General features: G+C 39.6%; 1 protein-coding gene and 1 long non-coding RNA gene across 4 annotated transcripts in view; one reads left to right on the top strand and one right to left on the bottom strand.

The window, feature by feature from the left end:
- shank1 (SH3 and multiple ankyrin repeat domains 1) overlaps positions 1-17472 on the top strand; it is a 130944-nt gene that overhangs the window by 85089 nt on the left and 28383 nt on the right. For all 3 annotated transcript variants that reach the window (XM_038297323.1, XM_038297325.1, XM_038297324.1), the window contains exon 15: positions 1613-1688. In XM_038297323.1, the coding sequence (XP_038153251.1) occupies positions 1613-1688 (76 nt within the window). The remainder of the gene's footprint in view (positions 1-1612; positions 1689-17472) is intronic.
- On the bottom strand, positions 1679-4293 carry LOC119791297. The gene is made up of 2 exons (XR_005281832.1): positions 4164-4293; positions 1679-1721 (listed from the first exon to the last, which is right to left on the bottom strand). It is a non-coding gene; the product is annotated as an uncharacterized LOC119791297 (long non-coding RNA).

Consider the following 17472-nt stretch of genomic DNA (forward strand, 5'->3'; position numbering starts at 1 on the left):
AGAACAGGAATGCCTAACTACACCTCTAAATGCTCACATGGCTGCTACAGCCATGTAAAAACCTTCATAGCAATTTACATTTACCGGTACATCAATTTTAATTTTGAGACTAAAAATAGTCTTGATATAAGCATATAAGACAGATATAGGGAAATATATTAGCTGCTTTCATTGAAAAAAAAAACAGTTTACTTACCCTGCATTTTGAATTTGTCCACGTGGTATGGATCCATACCAATAAAATCTTCTCTTTCTATCATTTTAAGGGCACAACATCTATCATGTCATGTATAGAGCTCCAGAACTTGACTAAGACAAAAGTCATAAAAAACTCACATAATAAAAACAAATAAAAGCTTCTAAAATGCTGCTTATAATGCTGAATTTTCCAGAGACCCTTACTTCTGATTCAGTCCTATGGGAACTATCAATAAAAATGAAAGTTAAAAAAGGCTATTTTCAAATTTATGAAATAAACTTAAATCCAGACTTAATGGTTATTGTATGAGAATAAGCAAAATACAGAAATGTGGCAAAACAGCGTTCTTAACAAATGAAGCAAAACGGATAACCTACAGGGGAATTACGGGGGATAAGAGCACAACCAGAGTAATAGTGAAACAGGAGAATCTAGTAAGATATATTACTATCTGTCCACACAAAAAACATTTTTAAATTTTATATAGAAAATTTAAAATACTACTAAAAACACTGTAGGTATGCCAGGACTATTGGTTGGGCTCTGACACTGCCAATAAAACATAGGAAAAAAATGGTAGGCGATCACAGAAAACAGATGTGAAGTGAACACAGCAACATTTTGACAGATCAGACATTTTTGCATAATTAATACTGGCCTGTATGTGGGCTGATAGGGGACTCGCCCTGTTGGGAGCGGGCTTCTGTGGAATCAAAGCCTAAATAACAAAATACCTTTGCTGATACATCTTATCTCATTGCCTTGTGGACTGACAAAAAAACAAAAACAAAAGGATAATCTATTTATATGTTGACATCTTAGAAACAGTAAAAAACTAAGAAATGAACCATATGTCTAGATATGTCAACAGGAAAATGGACAAAGCAGAAATTAAAAGAAAACCAAAGGGAGAGCTGCTCATGCTAGATCTTCTTTAATTCTCAAAGAGCAAAAAAAGAATAATCTGATCCTAAAATAAAACAACTAAACAAATGGTTTCAGTCCGTACTAATTTTTTCCAAATAAGTTATGAAATAAGCATGCAACATATTTAGTGCAAATACAGATTTTATCAAAAATAAAACCTGCCCAAAAGTGGCGATAATTAGAAGCTTCTATGTACTTTTCTGGCTTTACATAAAAGCTTTTTTATTAACAGCTTTTATTAAATTAAATATAAAGATTCAAACTTTATAATTGTAGAGCAATAAAACAGTTGTTGGTAAACAAAATTAAATCAGTTTAACTGATAATGTGAGAATAAGCAGGAGGGAGAGGAAACGATTCCTGCAGAATATGTGCAAAAAATTGGGGCATTTGCTTTGCTTCTTGATCACTGAACCTGCAGATCATACAATGTTTTAGAATGACTCCTTGTGGTTATTGTGTCACCGAAGTCCTTTAATGTTCCAGAGAGTCGTGGAGAACGAGCCAAAAGGTTGTTCCGCCATTACACAGTGGGATCATACGACAGTTTTGAAGCTCCAAGGTAGGAACAGAAAGCTGGATGTCTTTCTTACATCTGTGAAAAAAGAAAAAAAATAACCTCAGGACAAATTGTGAAATGCATCAGTCCAGAGTATTTTCACAGGTTATTTGAAAAGTAACAATGTAAAGATTTTTTTGATGGTTTTTTTCCTCTTCCAACAATGAATACAAGGCCCAGATTCATTCACTTTGATGTTTTCTAACTGAAATCAACTGATTTTACTCATCACATTTAATTTATTAGATGTTTACTCAGGGTCTGGTCTGGTTTAAATGACTGGATTGTTGGTTTTTTTTTTTGCCATACACATATTTAACAACAAAATATTTAATATAATAAAGCCTTTCTACCATTTATTGTCTAGAAACTTGGATGAAGCAATGGTAATAATAATATAATAATTATAATAATTATAATTTTCTGCCTCTTCAACCCTTATTTTTGGGTCCATTTACTACTGTAGCGTTATGGCTTTTGCTTATTATGCCCCCTTAGTTTAATGTGAAGGAATTTATTTTGTGTTGTCAACATGGCAAATCACTGAGGCCAGAGTAAGGTACACAGAAACACTATAAGTATCGATCACATGTATTATTCACACTTTCTCTCACCTGTGGTTTCAATCAGCCTCTCTAAACTCTGATGCCCAAACTCACATATATTATTAATATGCTTCATCAACAGTGTCATTTCATTCACAAAACCCACTCCATTATGCAAATCCCTGTTTGTTTGTACACACATGACCACATACATCATTTATAAATAGAGCAGCATTCCAGCAGTGATGGGAATCTTTTGGACATAGATGCACCAGAGGCTGACTCACATCTGCCCTCAGATGGGCCTACTTTTATCGTTTCACCTGTTCCTCCTTTCATGTTTGGCTGCATCTCCTGATAGTTTTCTGCTTCCCGCCCTCGCCTTCTATTCATCGCTCTACTGCGATCCCCCCCTTGCACTTTTTAATTTTCTTTCTATCACCCTCACCTCCCTGCGGTGTCTCCATCTGGAGGTCAGACAGTGAAGGGCACTCGAGGGGGAGGCGGGAGAGAAGGAAAGGAAGAAGAAAATGCATCCTGCGTTTTTGGAGATGGTGATTATAATCAGGATTCTGAGATGGTCTAGACTTTCTGTTGAGGTTAGAGACACTGTTTGACATGTGAAGGAAGGTTCTAAACCACTGTTAGTCAATCTGAGCAGGTTCTGAGGATGCTTTGTATATTTCCAGGAGCTCCTTTGGTCAAACTGAGCCTCCAAGCTGTTACAGGGTTTAAATGGAGTCCATCCATCCATCCATCCATCCATCCATCCATCCATCCATCCATCCATCCATCCATCCATCCATCCATCCATCCTTCCTTCCTTCCTTCCTTCCTTCCTTCCTTCCTTCCTTCCTTCCTTCCTTCCTTCCTTCCTTCCTTCCTTCCTTCCTTCCTTCCTTCCTTCCTTCCTTCCTTCCTTCCTTCCTTCCTTCCTTCCTTCCTTCCTTCCTTCCTTCCTTCCTGTATTTAAAGCCCTATTACTGTAGAAATATTTGCTTTAAGTTTTTAGTGTTTTTGTATTTTTGCTTAGAAATAAGGCTTGCCTGCATATTTGGTTTTGGTTTGGTAAAAAAAAAAACACTAGAACTCTAAAAGTTACTAAATCAATTGAAAAACATCTCTGAAATGTATCAGACCTCCCATTATTGTGTATTTCACTATCAATATTTTAGAAAACGCATATTACTTATTATAAAATGCACCTCTGGAACTCCCTCCCTCCTGATCTCCGTACTCTGGACTCCTTCCCTCTTTTCAAATCTAGACTCAAAACTTTCCTGTTCAGACAGTCTTATCCCATCTAGTCCATATGCATCACTCCAATGTTGTTTTCTTCCTTTTCTTCCTTTGGCTTTATTTTACTTCCTGCTGTTTTGTTTTCTGTGGCACCTTTATGCTTGTACTTTATGCTTGTATTTTTTACTTTTTAGCTTCCTGTTTTTAATGTTTTATCTGCCTGTACAGTGTCCTTGGGTGTTTTGATAAGGCACTTTCAAATAAAATGTATTATTATTATTATTCCTTTGATGTTTAACAATATTTCTTTTGCAAACTTTCTTAGTAAAATCAGTAACATAGAAATGTTTTTCTCTTTTTTCTGTCTAAATGCATGCCCTGGTTCTGTTTCAATGGATTCATTAAGAACATCCTGTGCGAACAGTCAGCCAAACACAAGCCAGTGATCATGTGGACCTTCTGTCAACATTTGCTCCACCCAGCCCATTTTTCTCAGTGCATGCGCTCACAGTCACAGTGGCTTAGCCTGACAAGCAGGGAGGGAAGCAAAAAAGGAGAGACATGAGAAGAGAGAGGACGAGGGCTGTGACTGAAGGCAGGAGGGAATCCAGAGGATGACAAAATTTGGAGAAAATGCAGAGAGGCGAGGAAGAGGAAGGGGAGGGCAAGTTGATGAAGGACGGTTTAAACATACGTGGAAGGAAGCTCAGATGGAGAGATGATGTGAGTGCCTTTCGGAGAGGATCTGTATGCCTCTCTCGCTCTTTCTCCTTCTTCTCCTCGTCCGCCTCCAGCCACTTGTCTCCCAGCTGTTTCTCTGTCTTCTCCCCTCTTCTTCTCTGCATCCAACCCCCCTGCATTTACCTCTCATTCAAGCTTTGTTTACAGCAACTGGGATTGGCGCATGTGTTTTTTGAGTGCACAAACAGGACCATCTAAAAAAGGCATAAGGCAGGGGATTACAAACCTAGAACTGAGCTATCAGGCAACCAGCCTTGAAGTAAAACTTTGTTAACCTCTTACACCCTAAGGGGGTATAAATAAATTTCTGCCTGACAAAAACACACAAAAGTAAATAGCTTATAGCCTCAAAGCTATTAGATTTAAGAAGAAACTTTTGGTACCTCTGTAAAGGTAAGATGTCATAGAATGGTTTTCTGGTGTCAGCACCATTGTAGCTTTGACCCTGCCTGAAATATTAGGGACAAAATACAAAATATTTTGTATTTTTTGAACCTCGCCAAAATTTTCTTTGAAATAAACATTGCAAAACACTACCAAAATATTATTTATAGCACAAAAAAGTAGTACAGACTTTTAAATCTAAATGTTGTGTAAAAATATACCAAATTTGGACTCAATCAGATGAATCATATTTATTTTAGAATGGTATTAGTGAGAAATTTCTTAGGCGGAGAGGCCATTTTGGCACATTTATCCATAAATGTCACCAAACTGTGCCAAATATGTTTTTTACATCAATACTGGGGGTTTGGTAAAATTACGAGGTCATGTAGCAGCTGGACCCGCCGGTGGGTCCGTAGGGTTCAAGGGGTTAAAGAACCTCTGGATTTAGTTTCAGTATCTTTGGTCTGAGTCTAACAGCAAGCCGCATCCTGATCTGACTTGTTATCTTGCATAAGTTCTCCAAATGTCTGGGATTGTCTCCAAATGTCCTCTCTTGTCCATAGCCTCAGATTTAAGCAGCCCCTGTCTCTGGGGATGTTTTCTTCTTCTTCTTCTTCTCTTGTTTTTGCTTTATGGTTGGAGACATTGTGATGCTGGGAAATGAAATCTCACTTCATCTTCTGAACTGTTGATATCTTAATCCACTTTGACATAATAATGTTTTGCATCTGAAGAAAAGGCAATCCCACAGCATGATACTGCCACCACCACATTTCAGCGGGTCAAACAACTAAAACATACTTTTTGCTTTTACTCAATCATAACACACAGGACTCCAAGGTTTCTGCCAAATGTAGACGATTTATCTTTTAGTGTTTTTGTTTTTTAATCATGCAGACTACTATAGAAATATGGAGGAAAGAGGAACTTTTTAAATGCATATAGACCAACTGTTGCCTTTATGTCATTAATTCCTGCTGCATCTTCGATCATGCTGTCAGCATCTTAGCTTCCCAGGCTGTCCTTTCAATAACTTTGAAAAAAAACAACAAAGATTCATCTTTCGAAGTGATCTTTTGTATAATTCATAGCAACTGTAAACAAAAGAAGATGAAAAGCTGAAATTAAATCAAAGCATTTTTTGATGTAAATCATAATCGGTACATGTTAGACAAATGGAAAACAAATAATAAAGACAATGTAGAATAGATTAATCAAATTAATTTATGGAGGAAAGAACTAATTTATAGATTTAATTCCAATTTTTTCTGTGACATTTGAATAGAATTGCTATAAATTAGTGATAAAAATTAAAAATATATCAGCATGTTTTTGAAAGTCTTGTTGATGTTAAAAATAAGCAATTGAATATGTAAATATTTTCATTATTGATAAAAGTATATCTATTTTTATAATGAATAAAAAAATATATATTTTAATTATTTCTGGCCTGACCCAAATTTAATAAAATTAATTTTCAAATATTTTATTTAATAATTTTTTGGAAAGTAAAACTATTAAAATTATTATAAATGAATATATTTTTTGTGTCCATTTCCTGTTGTTTCAATTTTTTTTATTTTCCAATATCATAATAATTATTTGATCATTTTATAGCCTTGTGAGTAAAATCAACTAACAGTTTTTAGCCTAATAAGCAGCCCTGATTTGCTCTTGATCCCTCAGCAATCTGTTCAAGTTTCAGCAGCCTGGAAAACAGCAGCTGATTTTGCTGCCGATCGTTGCTTGGTTCAATAAAGCAAACACAGTATTAGCCTGGACCAGCTTCTTTTACAGAAATGTTATTCTCCTTGTTGATTTATTAGTTTATGTCCTACCAGAAAGGATTAAATAAGTAGGAACAGGACTACTATCCACAGAGAGTTGGCGGTGATTGTTGGATATTCAATCTGAGTTTTCCTCCACTTAAACTATTAATATTTATTGAATGCAAAAGTATTTTGATAACTTCAAATGTATTTCAACAGCTTCAATCTTAAGTTTTTATTTATAGGGATTTAATCTAACTGACCCACAAAAACAGCCACTTGAAATAGAAGAAAAATTGCACGTTATTCAAAATGTTTACAAATCAAATTTGGAAAAATGTGGTACATATTTAGATTGTGAAAAATAACTCAAAGACCTGAGAATGAGAGCATTAATCAGAGTGTCAGCCCCCAGGACCACGCTTACTTTGAAGAAATCAGCCAATCATCTCAGAAAATCAAGAAGCAGCTATGATGAAAATATGATGGACCGTTAAGGATTGAGCTGTTGAACCTTGCTGAGCCTTTAGCTGAAAGCTAACTCATATCGGTGGCAGCATCATGCTGTGGGATGGCTCCTTCGTAGCAGGACAGCTATTCAGATGCTCGATGATAATGGAGCTAAACTTGGGGCAGTCTTGGAGGAAGACCAGTTTAAAAACTCGAGGCTCGAGTAAATTTGTTCCTTTTAGCTGCAATAAAGACCCAAAACATTCAACCAGGGCTAAAATGGGATGGCTCCAAGTTTGTTTGTTTTTAAAGGGGTTGGTGAAGAAATGTCAGTGTCTAGATGTGTTAAGCATCTACAGAGCTAGGCTCTAGAGCAGGGGTCGGTAACCCAAACTGCTCAAAGAGCCATATTGGACCAAAAAAATAAAATAAAAATAAATCTGTCTGGAGCAGCAAAAATGTAAAAGTCTTATATAAGCCTTGTATGGCAACACAGGCTCTAAGTGTATTAGCCCACTATAGAAAAGGACTATGTGGGCTTACATATATAATAAGCATTCATGATTAAATGTTTATCCTGGAGCAAATGTCACATAGCAGCATGAGGTGAGGAAGGAGCAGTGAACGCCCTCACCATGCACCACTTCACTGCCCTTCACCGCGTGGTTCAGGTTTAGTTGCATTGCTAAAATTATAGAAACACGAGGAAACACACAATGAATCTTTCTTTGGTAGACGTGTTTCTGTTGGGAGGAGCTGATTGAGTCATAAGGAACCAAGCAGGAACTGACATCCACCAGAGCAGAGCTCTCTAACCCTGAAATCCCACATCCTCCATCACCTGCTTCAGAGCGCCAACTTTTGGATCTGTGAATGGTTTTCCATCCTTGCAACCAAACTAGCAGCAGTAGTGGAGTTTGGAGATGCAATCCACTTCTTAAATCTATCTTTGCGCTCCTCTAATTTATCCAGAGGTTCTGCAATCACACTTTTTCTCTCCCCCCAGCTTGGTGGTCGGCTGTATATTGAGCCTTCCCTGGAAATGCCCTTCCAAATAATTTTTATATTTTTGGAAAAACTCTCATTACAAAGCAAAAATGCAGGTAATCCTTCAACATTGATAATGAAAGCAAATGATTCGATCCATTCTTTGAATCCTCTTTTCTCATCAGCTATCTTCACTTTTTTTCCATTTTGGATCCATGGTCCGAGACACACCTGCAGCTTTGTTTGCCTGGCACCGCGCCACGCTGGTTCCAAGTTATAACCACTGATGTCTATGGCTATGACGCAAATTATTGTTTACATTTATTTATTATACAAATGTTTACAGCTTTGGAAAACATAATTAATTTTAGTTTGACCTCCTGCACATAATTAAAACAAACATAAAAAATCGATTTTCATAAATTTTTTAAAAAGCTCCAGGGAGCCGCAAGGGGGGCGCTAAAGAGCCACATGCGGCTCCGTAGCTGCAGGTTGCCGACTCCCACTCTAGAGAAAGCACTGAATAAATGGAACCAATATCAAGACCAGATATTTGTTTAAGATAAAGGCTCTTGTCTTGTCAGTCAATAAAAGCTCAAGAAAACATATTGATATTTTGGATTTCATGTAAACTCAATGGGAAAATGTTTAAAGATTATTGCTAGGAACCATGTCAAAAGAAACGGATAGAAATTAAACTTTATTGATCTCACAATGGAGAAATTCACTGTCTGCCACTGCGGGAGCAGTGTGGGGTTCAGGGTCTAGCTCGGACCCAGAGTTGAGGTTGTGGGGATTGAACCGGGTACTTGCAACCTTCTCAGAGCACAAGCGCACTGCTCTAACCACTAGGCCAACACTCCCCCAAATGTTTACTAGAAACACAGCATTTGGCAAGAGTTAGCACTGTCGTTACACGATCCAAACCAGACGAACCATCAGTACCACCAGCTCATTTGTGCATGCTCAACTGGATATACATCCGGGTTTCTATAAATAATTTCTTTTTCAGGCATGTTCTCCCTGAATACGCTCCAGGTACTCAGACTTCCTCTCAAAGTCCAAAAACATGACTGTTAGGTTAATTGGCTTCTCTAAATTCTCCTTAAGTTTGAGTGTGTGTGTGAATGGTTGTTTATCTCTGTGTTGCCCTCGATGGACTGGCGACCTGTCCAGGGTGGTGGACCCTGCCTCTCGCCCGTAGACAGTTGGAGATAGACACCAGCACCTTTTGTGACCCCGCTTTGGATAAGTGTGACGGAAAATGGATAGATAGACTTTTTTGAGACAATTTTGATGCTTTTTACATTTTCTCGGTTAAACTGCTTGTCTGACGTCATCATCGGACATGCTAAGAGTAGTCCGGCAAAATTTGATTAAACCACGTTTATCTGCATTTAAGTTGTTTCTTTCTTTAGGTTATTCACTATATACCATAAGGCTAACAGGAAAGGAAAAAAATAAAACTCAAAAAGACGACTTAATTTTAAATCCAAAGCCGAAAAATGTAGCTGCCAGATATGGTGTAGGATCCTATTTCTGGTGCAGATCAGGCACAGATGAATAATAAAACAGAGAAGATTATTCTCTCAGGAAACGCATAATTAACCTTTAACACGTTATAGTTTAGTAAGCTTACTGTTTTTAAGGAGGGAAAACATAATTTAGGTCTTTCTTACTAAATAAAATCGAGGGCGACCCGGATGTTTAACTGGTTGTGCAAATTAGCTGATGGTACGAATCGTGCTTCAGGGACGGATCGAGTAGTGACAAGCACTGCATGGTATCATCAACATGCTTTCCGTATTATTCGATAATAGATACGGGATATCTGCTATTCCACCAGTATAATTCACAGATTCATAAGGCACTGCTTTTTGAACCAATGAGGATTCAGTGGGTCATGTGCACCCAGCTGAATGAGTCTATGAATGAAGAGGTAAAGTAAAAGTGCTGATGTTTTTTAAACTTTCCCAGATGGAAAGCCCAACTGCTATATCCGTTGACTGCAAGAGAAAGGATGGTAGAACTACATAGTCTGTAATTATTGCTATGCGTTATCGGGTGTTTGAGTAGTAAATTATTGGTATGTCGGATATGTGTATATTTCATTTGCAGAAAGAAGGTCCAGGTTTGAATCCAGGCAGCCATCTCTCTCTCTGTGCTTTGTATTTCGGTTTGCGTTACTGTTTTTTTGTCTGTGTGACTTTGTTGATCTGTCCAGGGTTTACTCCACCTGTTGTCTGGATAGAATTGGATTCTTGCATCATCTTGCAAAGACTGATCTGGTCTAGAACTTGATAGATTAGTAATTGAAGACTAATGCAGAATAGGGCTTTAGACTTTTCCCTGTTATATTTACTTCAATGAACTGGAATTCATGGCATTACCTGAAATATGTTTTTCTCCCTTGAAAAGAGGCAGGAGCTGAAATGGGAAGATGAGTTTGAAGAAAGATGGAGATGATGTGTATGCGTATTAGTTGAGTCGTGCATGGATTGTTTGTGGTCATGCTCAAAACCCCTGTGAACAATCTCAGTATCTCTTCTACTTCTTTAAGCCAGCGTCTTCCTCTCCTCCTCCTCCTCCTCCTCCTTCCTCTCTCTCTGTGCCGCAGTCACAGCTAACCATCTCAATCCCTCAGTCTCTCTCCTATTCCTCCTCCTCCTCCTCTCCGTCTTAAGTATGAAGGGGCTGGGAGAGCTTGGCCCTCTCCCTTTCCCTTCCTCTGTCTCTCTCTTCTCCTCTTCCTCCTCTCCTCCTCCTCCTCTCTCGCCGCTCGCGCTCTCTGCTGTCTCCCTTGAAGACGAGAAGGAGAAGGACCAGGAGAAGGAGGAGGAGGAGAGGGAGGGGAGGAAATGGCGATGGGGGCATGCGGCGTGGAGGATCTCTCCCTCTCCCTCTCCCTCTCTTCTTCCTGGCCGTCGCTGGGCCCTGTGAACAGGAGCGTCTGGTTCATTTACAGGTACCTGCCATGGCTTTTCATCCCCCCTCACCCTCCTCTTCCTCCAGCTGCTGGGGGTAATTGATGAGGAAGAGGGGGGTAGAGGGGGGGATGCATGCATGCATGCAGACATCATGTATGGCAGGGAAGGATGAGGTAGATTGGCAGGTGTTGCAAAGCATGTTTGCAGACAGATGTGTTTGATTTGGTGAGTGTGTGAGGATGAGCAGCTGCTGCTGCGCAGTCGTTCCGTGTGATTCGCTCCACGAACATGTGAGAGTGTGTCGCTTTCTTGCTCCCCGCTTTGAATCGCTCTCTGAACAAATGTCCTCTGGCAGGGCTGCACTGGCACAAGTGATGCCTGCTGCTTTTACTGATGTGCAGGCTGACTGCGTGTTTGTTTATGTCAGCCGTACACCAAAGTATGTGTGTGTATCCATGTGAAGGGATGCCGTGTTTGCATCTACTCTGCAAAACATAACAAAAAACCCCAAAGAGAATGGAAAGCAGGAGTTTTTTGGTACATTTTCCTAGCTGTCGTGTCTTAAACAACAGCTCAAACTTTCAGCCAGGTTTGACCGAGAGAGACAGTCTACAGCTTCCTGTGAGTGAGTTTTAGCGATGCGGCATGCGTGACAAGTTCCAGCATCTTTCTGACTCTACTATGGGACCCTGCTCAGACCAAATCTGTTTAAAGCTTTAAACAGGTGCACTGAGTACTTTGTGTCTGTTTTGTTGGATTAAAAAAAAAATCCAACCTGATGTCTAAGGTCATTGGGTAGATCACCTAAAATGTGAAGCCTGCAGAAGCTTAGCTGAGGATGTGAGCTTGTTTTCTCTTTCATCTTTTGTAAACCTTTTTAAATATGCAAAGAATCAGCAGTTCTTTCAGTTAGGGTTGCGAATCAACATGTGGTTGCTTTAACATCTTCAGAGGATTAGAGTTAATAACAGAAATGAACCATGCTAAGCAGGAAGTAGCCCTTAAAAGTCTAACATCCTCTGTTACAGTAAATTTACTTTTTTTTTAAGCACCTTTGATTCAGATTGTTCTTTTGGTCCCAGATTCTGAGGACATCTCTTTTCTACGTTTCCCTTTTAAATAATCTTGAATACTTTCTTTCACATTTAGCTTTAAATTCAGGCTAAGTAGTTTTTTCACTTGTAAATCAGTCTGGAAGTACGTTTAGACTAACTGATCATGAAAAAGATGGTCCTATTTCTTGGAGAAAGGCAAAGGTTTCAACACAGAACTGGTATACTGTTCAAAATCCAACTTTATCACTCCAAATCTACCGGATTTAAAAAGCCTTAGAGCATAATGCTGCCACCACCGTGTTTTAAACTCTACATGGTTCTCTTCTGGTATTGCTTGTTTTATTTATCTTTAGTTTTGTGCCAGACTTCATCAGCCACAAAGCTTTCTCCCTCCAGGTTTTAATGGGGTTTTAATCACGTCTGAATCTTTTTTTCTGTTTGAAATACACTATATTGCCAAAAGTATTTGCTCACCTGCCTTGACTCACATATGAGCTTAAGTGACATCCCGTTCCTAATCCATAGGGTTCAATATGACGTCGGTCCACCCTTTGCAGCTAGAACAGCTTCAACTCTTCTGGGAAGGCTGTCCACAAGGTTTAGGAGTGTGTTTATGGGAATTTTTGACCATTCTTCCAGAAGCGCATTTGTGAGGTCGCACACTGATGTTGGACGAGAAGGCCTGGCTCTCAGTCTCCGCTCTAATTCATCCCAAAGGTGTTCTATCGGGTTGAGGTCAGGACTCTGTGCAGGCCAGTCAAGTTCATCCACACCAGACTCTGTCATCCATGTCTTTATGGACCTTGCTTTGTGCACTGGTGCACAGTCATGTTGGAAGAGGAAGGGGCCAGCTCCAAACTGTTCCCACAAAGTTGGGAGCATGGAATTGTCCAAAATGTCTTGGTATGCTGAAGCATTCAGAGTTCCTTTCACTGGAACTAAGGGGCCAAGCCCAGCTCCTGAAAAACAACCCCACACCATAATCCCCCCTCCACCAAACTTTACACTTGGCACAATGCAGTCAGACAAGTACCGTTCTCCTGGCAACCGCCAAACCCAGACCCGTCCATCAGATTGCCAGATGGAGAAGCGCGATTCGTCACTCCAGAGAACGCGTCTCCACTGCTCTAGAGTCCAGTGGCGGCGTGCTTTACACCACCGCATCCGACGCTTTGCATTGCACTTGGTGATGTATGGCTTGGATGCAGCTGCTCGACCATGGAAACCCATTCCATGAAGCTCTCTGCGCACTGTTCTTGAGCTAATCTGAAGGCCACATAAAGTTTGGAGGTCTGTAGTGATTGACTCTGCAGAAAGTTGGCGACCTCTTCGCACTATGCGCGTCAGCATCCGCTGACCCCGCTCCGTCAGTTTACGTGGCCTACCACTTCGTGGCTGAGTTGCTGTCGTTCCCAAACACTTCCATTTTCTTATAATACAGCTGACAGTTGACTGTGGAATATTTAGGAGCGAGGAAATTTCACGACTGGATTTGTTGCACAGGTGGCATCCTATCACAGTTCCACGCTGGAATTCACTGAGCTCCTGAGAGCGACCCATTCTTTCACAAATGTTTGTAAAAACAGTCTGCATGCCTAGGTGCTTGAATTTATACACCTGTGGCCATGGAAGTGATTGGAACACCTGATTCCAATAATTTGGATGGGTGAGCAAATACTTTTGGCAATATAGTGTAGTTTCCAAGACTCCTTAGTCGGAGCAAGGGAGGGAGTCTTCTTTGGAAATAACCGCAGTCTTCTGAGCATCTTCCATGAACATTTCTGTACCTGTTCCCTTCTTTTGAGTTTTTGTGGCACTAGTGGCTAGTTTTCTGGACAGTAGGCTGACAGGAAAGGGGATATGAGAGAGGGGGAGAGACATGCGGCAAAGGACCACAGGTGGGATTCGAACCCTGGTCGGCCGTGTCGATGACTAAGGCAGACGTACATGGGTCGTATGCTCTAGCCGCTGCACCACCTGCACTGCCCTGACCATTAAAAAAACCTTGGCTTTACCTAAAGAAAACAAAAAAAATAAAGAAATCAGGAAAATGGAAGATTAAGAGCTGAACTTTGTTTTAAGTTCATGTGATTACATATAACTTATAGTAGGGATGATTCAGGAAAAGTCAAATCTGGCAGTTAAAATCAAACGGTGGAACATTAAAGTATGAGTTAAAGAGGCTGCAGAACATAAGCACAGAGTATTAGATCTTTTTATTTGTTTCTATTTCATCCTCCAACATCTGTTTTCATTGTACTCCTGTTAATTGACCTAATTGATCTGTTTCATACATGCTATACCCTATACCCTATTATTTGGCAAAACAACAATGCTAACACAAATTACGGGGATTCTTACTGGTTTTTCTCACTGTCTTAAGCTGTTTCTGACATTCATCTGATAGAATTCACGAATTTGAGATGGAAGAAGAGGAAAAAAATGCTAGCTTTTGAAACAAAACATTCAACTTCTGCAAAAACTCTATGAACAGAGGTAGTTTAATTTAAAACAAAATAGCTTTTTTTATTCCTCAAGTTTTGAACTTGATTTTTTTCTTAATATCTTAGCAGGAAATCTTAGCTTTGTTTCAGTCATGTCGCTGTGCTGTGTCTTTGTTTCTTGGTGTTTTACCATAGCATTATGACTGTAAGTACAAACAATGCTATCACTGACACACAAAGACATTCTCTGATGTCGCACTTGTAAGAAGATTACCCAGAAACTGTGAAAAGACTGGCCACCTCTGTAGATCTGAGGAAGCAGAGGCCTGAAAGAGTCTGTGTCTCATTCAGCTACATTTGCAGGGTGCTTTCTGCAATTTTTCACAAGATTTCTTAAGGGCTTTGAGACACAGTTGGTCAAAAAGACAGAGGCAGTTAGTTTGGACCACTAATGATGTCACTTGTTGATTAAAAACAGCAGAGCCTGAGTCACGAGTTACTCAGTTTGGATGTGATGTAACCACTAAAATGGACAGACTGATTAAAAGTGCAACATTCATCGTGCAGCGGCCAGCTCGTTATATATTCTAAAGCTGTTGCTGTCACTATTTGTTCACACTGTCGGACACGTGGCAGCTTGTGAGTTACACTCAGCAAGCACTGAATGCATTAAAACAAAGATTTTTTTTTCTCTCTCACAGAATATTTCCCGATGCAGAGTTTTGTCAATTGGAGAAAAGACACCAATGATTAGTCAATAGTCTCGTTCTTAGACCATTGGGGATGCAGTTTGTATTTTCATGCTGGTTTTTCATGTATTCTTAAAACAAGTGGGTCACCTAAAGCAGGCAGAGGTGAACAACTCCTGTCCTAGAATGTCAGTCTCCTGCAACTTTAAGCTGCATTCCTGCTCCAACACATCCGAATCAAACGATCAGTAGGTCTTTGAAGAACTTGGCTGCATGCTCATCTATTTGATTCAGGTGCATTGGACCAAATTCACATCTAGGAGTTGTAAGGCACTGGAGTTGTCAATCCCTGACAAAGTGATCGTTTTCACTTTTACTTTTTAACACATATTGGTGCATAAAGAGAAAGGAAATACATTAGTATATATTTTGTTATAAATAAAAATAAGAAAAACTGGGTTGTGCATATGTATGTGCTCTGTCTAACCCAACCACCATTCACTACAAAGGCAGCTGTCAATCTTTCTGGGTGAGGTTTTCCGATCAAAAAATGATGGGAAATTCCAAATGATGGGTTATTCATTTGGAATAACCCATCCCCTTGTTGATCCAATGATTTAAAAGGACATTCCTGTCCTTTTCCTTGGCTTCATGATGTTGTTTACTCTCTAACATGCCAATGAATCAAGAAACTGAATATTTTCTCTTATAGTGAAGTTAATGACACACATCTGGACTTTATTTACTAGTGAGGTGACAACTGGAAACAGGTGATGGTGCTTGATTTCATTTAAAGGTATCAGAATGGTGTCCGAAAAAGTTTCTTGAAACTTCTGCAAGGAGGGGAAGCCACACACAGTTTCCATCTGCTTCCACCAGTCAAAGCTCAAACATTGATAGTTATAAAACAGCTGTTCAGCAGGTTTTGTTCCTTCTGTTAATCGCGAAACAAGGATGGTTATGAGCTCCTGAATGGGGTTTTCTGTCTTCACATAGGAGGGAAAAGCTTCCTCTGACAAACTTGTACCAAAACATTCAAGTTTTAAAGCATTATACTTGAGAACTGTGGAGTGAAATTTGTTTCATTAATGCAGCAAGCAGAGAACAGGTTTTTTAGATATTTCACTGATTTTTCTAAAAAAGATTTCCTGCACAGTGTATCTCTCTCTGTCAAATATTTACTGATGTGACGTTTGGCTTGGTATGACCTTCGTCAGACATATCGGATAGCTGAAAGCGATTACAGTGTGTGGGAACCTTTTTTTTTTATCTGAAGACATGTCTTGGGCTACGTCCTACGGAGGAGGATTAGGGCCACTGAGAAAATAAAATTTTTGGGGGGTTTTTGAATTATATTTTAGTTTAATGTGGGAAAAGGTCAGAATGCTGAATTAAATCTCAGAATTCTGGATCTTAATCTTCAAGGGCACCATAAAGGAAGAGATGTGGGAGCTCTCAGCTTCACTGACAAAAATGTGAATTGTTTGGGAGGGCCACTAACACATTGGTGGAAAATGACGGAATTAGGTGACTTTTTATGTGCCCGAGGAGCCTCGGGTTCTTGACATGGCTACAGCTTGATGCAAACATGTTTGTTAGTTGTCAGAATTCAGTCAGGATTAAAGAGATTAAAGTCAGAATTCTGAGAAAAACGTCAGAATTTCCTAGATTAAAGTCAGACTTTTTCCCATATTAAACTGAAAAAACATTTAAAAATCAGTTAACTTTTTTTTAGGTTTTTCAGTGGCCCTAATCCTCTTCCGTAACTCCCTCTTCCTACACACCTGTGCTTTTCATCTGCGTTGAGATTTTGGACTTACCTTTGGAACTGTAAATGGAAATTTGAAAAACTTCCCAATCAAAAAACGGTTTTAAGATTAAGTTTGTTGATTTTTTTTTCTATATTCTAAAATTTATTTGGTTCAGATTTGAATATTTCAAATGTATGTTTTTCAGATTGCGTTTTATGAAATATACTCTTTTCAAATTGTGTTTTGTAGATCACATTTTCTTCCCTTCAAGCTCAATACAAACACTTGCTCCTGCCTCCAGAGGAAAGACCCTCACCAGAAGAGGGAGAATATGATCTGTAAAATGCAATTTCAAAAGATAGCAAATTGTAAAACTTGATGTGAAAAAGAGAAGTTCCAAAAAGTAAAATGAAATTTTTTTATATATATATATATGTTTATATAATAATTTACAAAATGAATATTTTTTCAAATTTGCATTTACAAAATGTATCCTTTTCTTGCAACAATATCCATCCATCCGTCCATCTTCCTCCGCTTATCCGGGGTCGGGTCGCGGGGGCAGCAGCTTAAGAAGGGAGGCCCAGACTTCCCTCTCCCCAGCCATTTCTTCCAGCTCTTCAGGAGGAACCCCAAGGCGTTCCCAGGCCAGCCGAGAAACATAGTCTCTCCAGCGTGTCCTGGGTCTTCCCCGGGGCCTCCCCCCCTTGGGACGTGCCCGGGACACCTCACCAGGGAGGCGTCCAGGAGGCATCCTAAACAGATGCCCAAGCCACCTCAACTGGCTCCTCTCGACGTGGAGG

Source organism: Cyprinodon tularosa, unplaced genomic scaffold, assembly GCF_016077235.1.
Source record: "Cyprinodon tularosa strain WSP-4 unplaced genomic scaffold, ASM1607723v1 ctg386, whole genome shotgun sequence".
Classification (NCBI taxonomy): domain Eukaryota; kingdom Metazoa; phylum Chordata; class Actinopteri; order Cyprinodontiformes; family Cyprinodontidae; genus Cyprinodon; species Cyprinodon tularosa.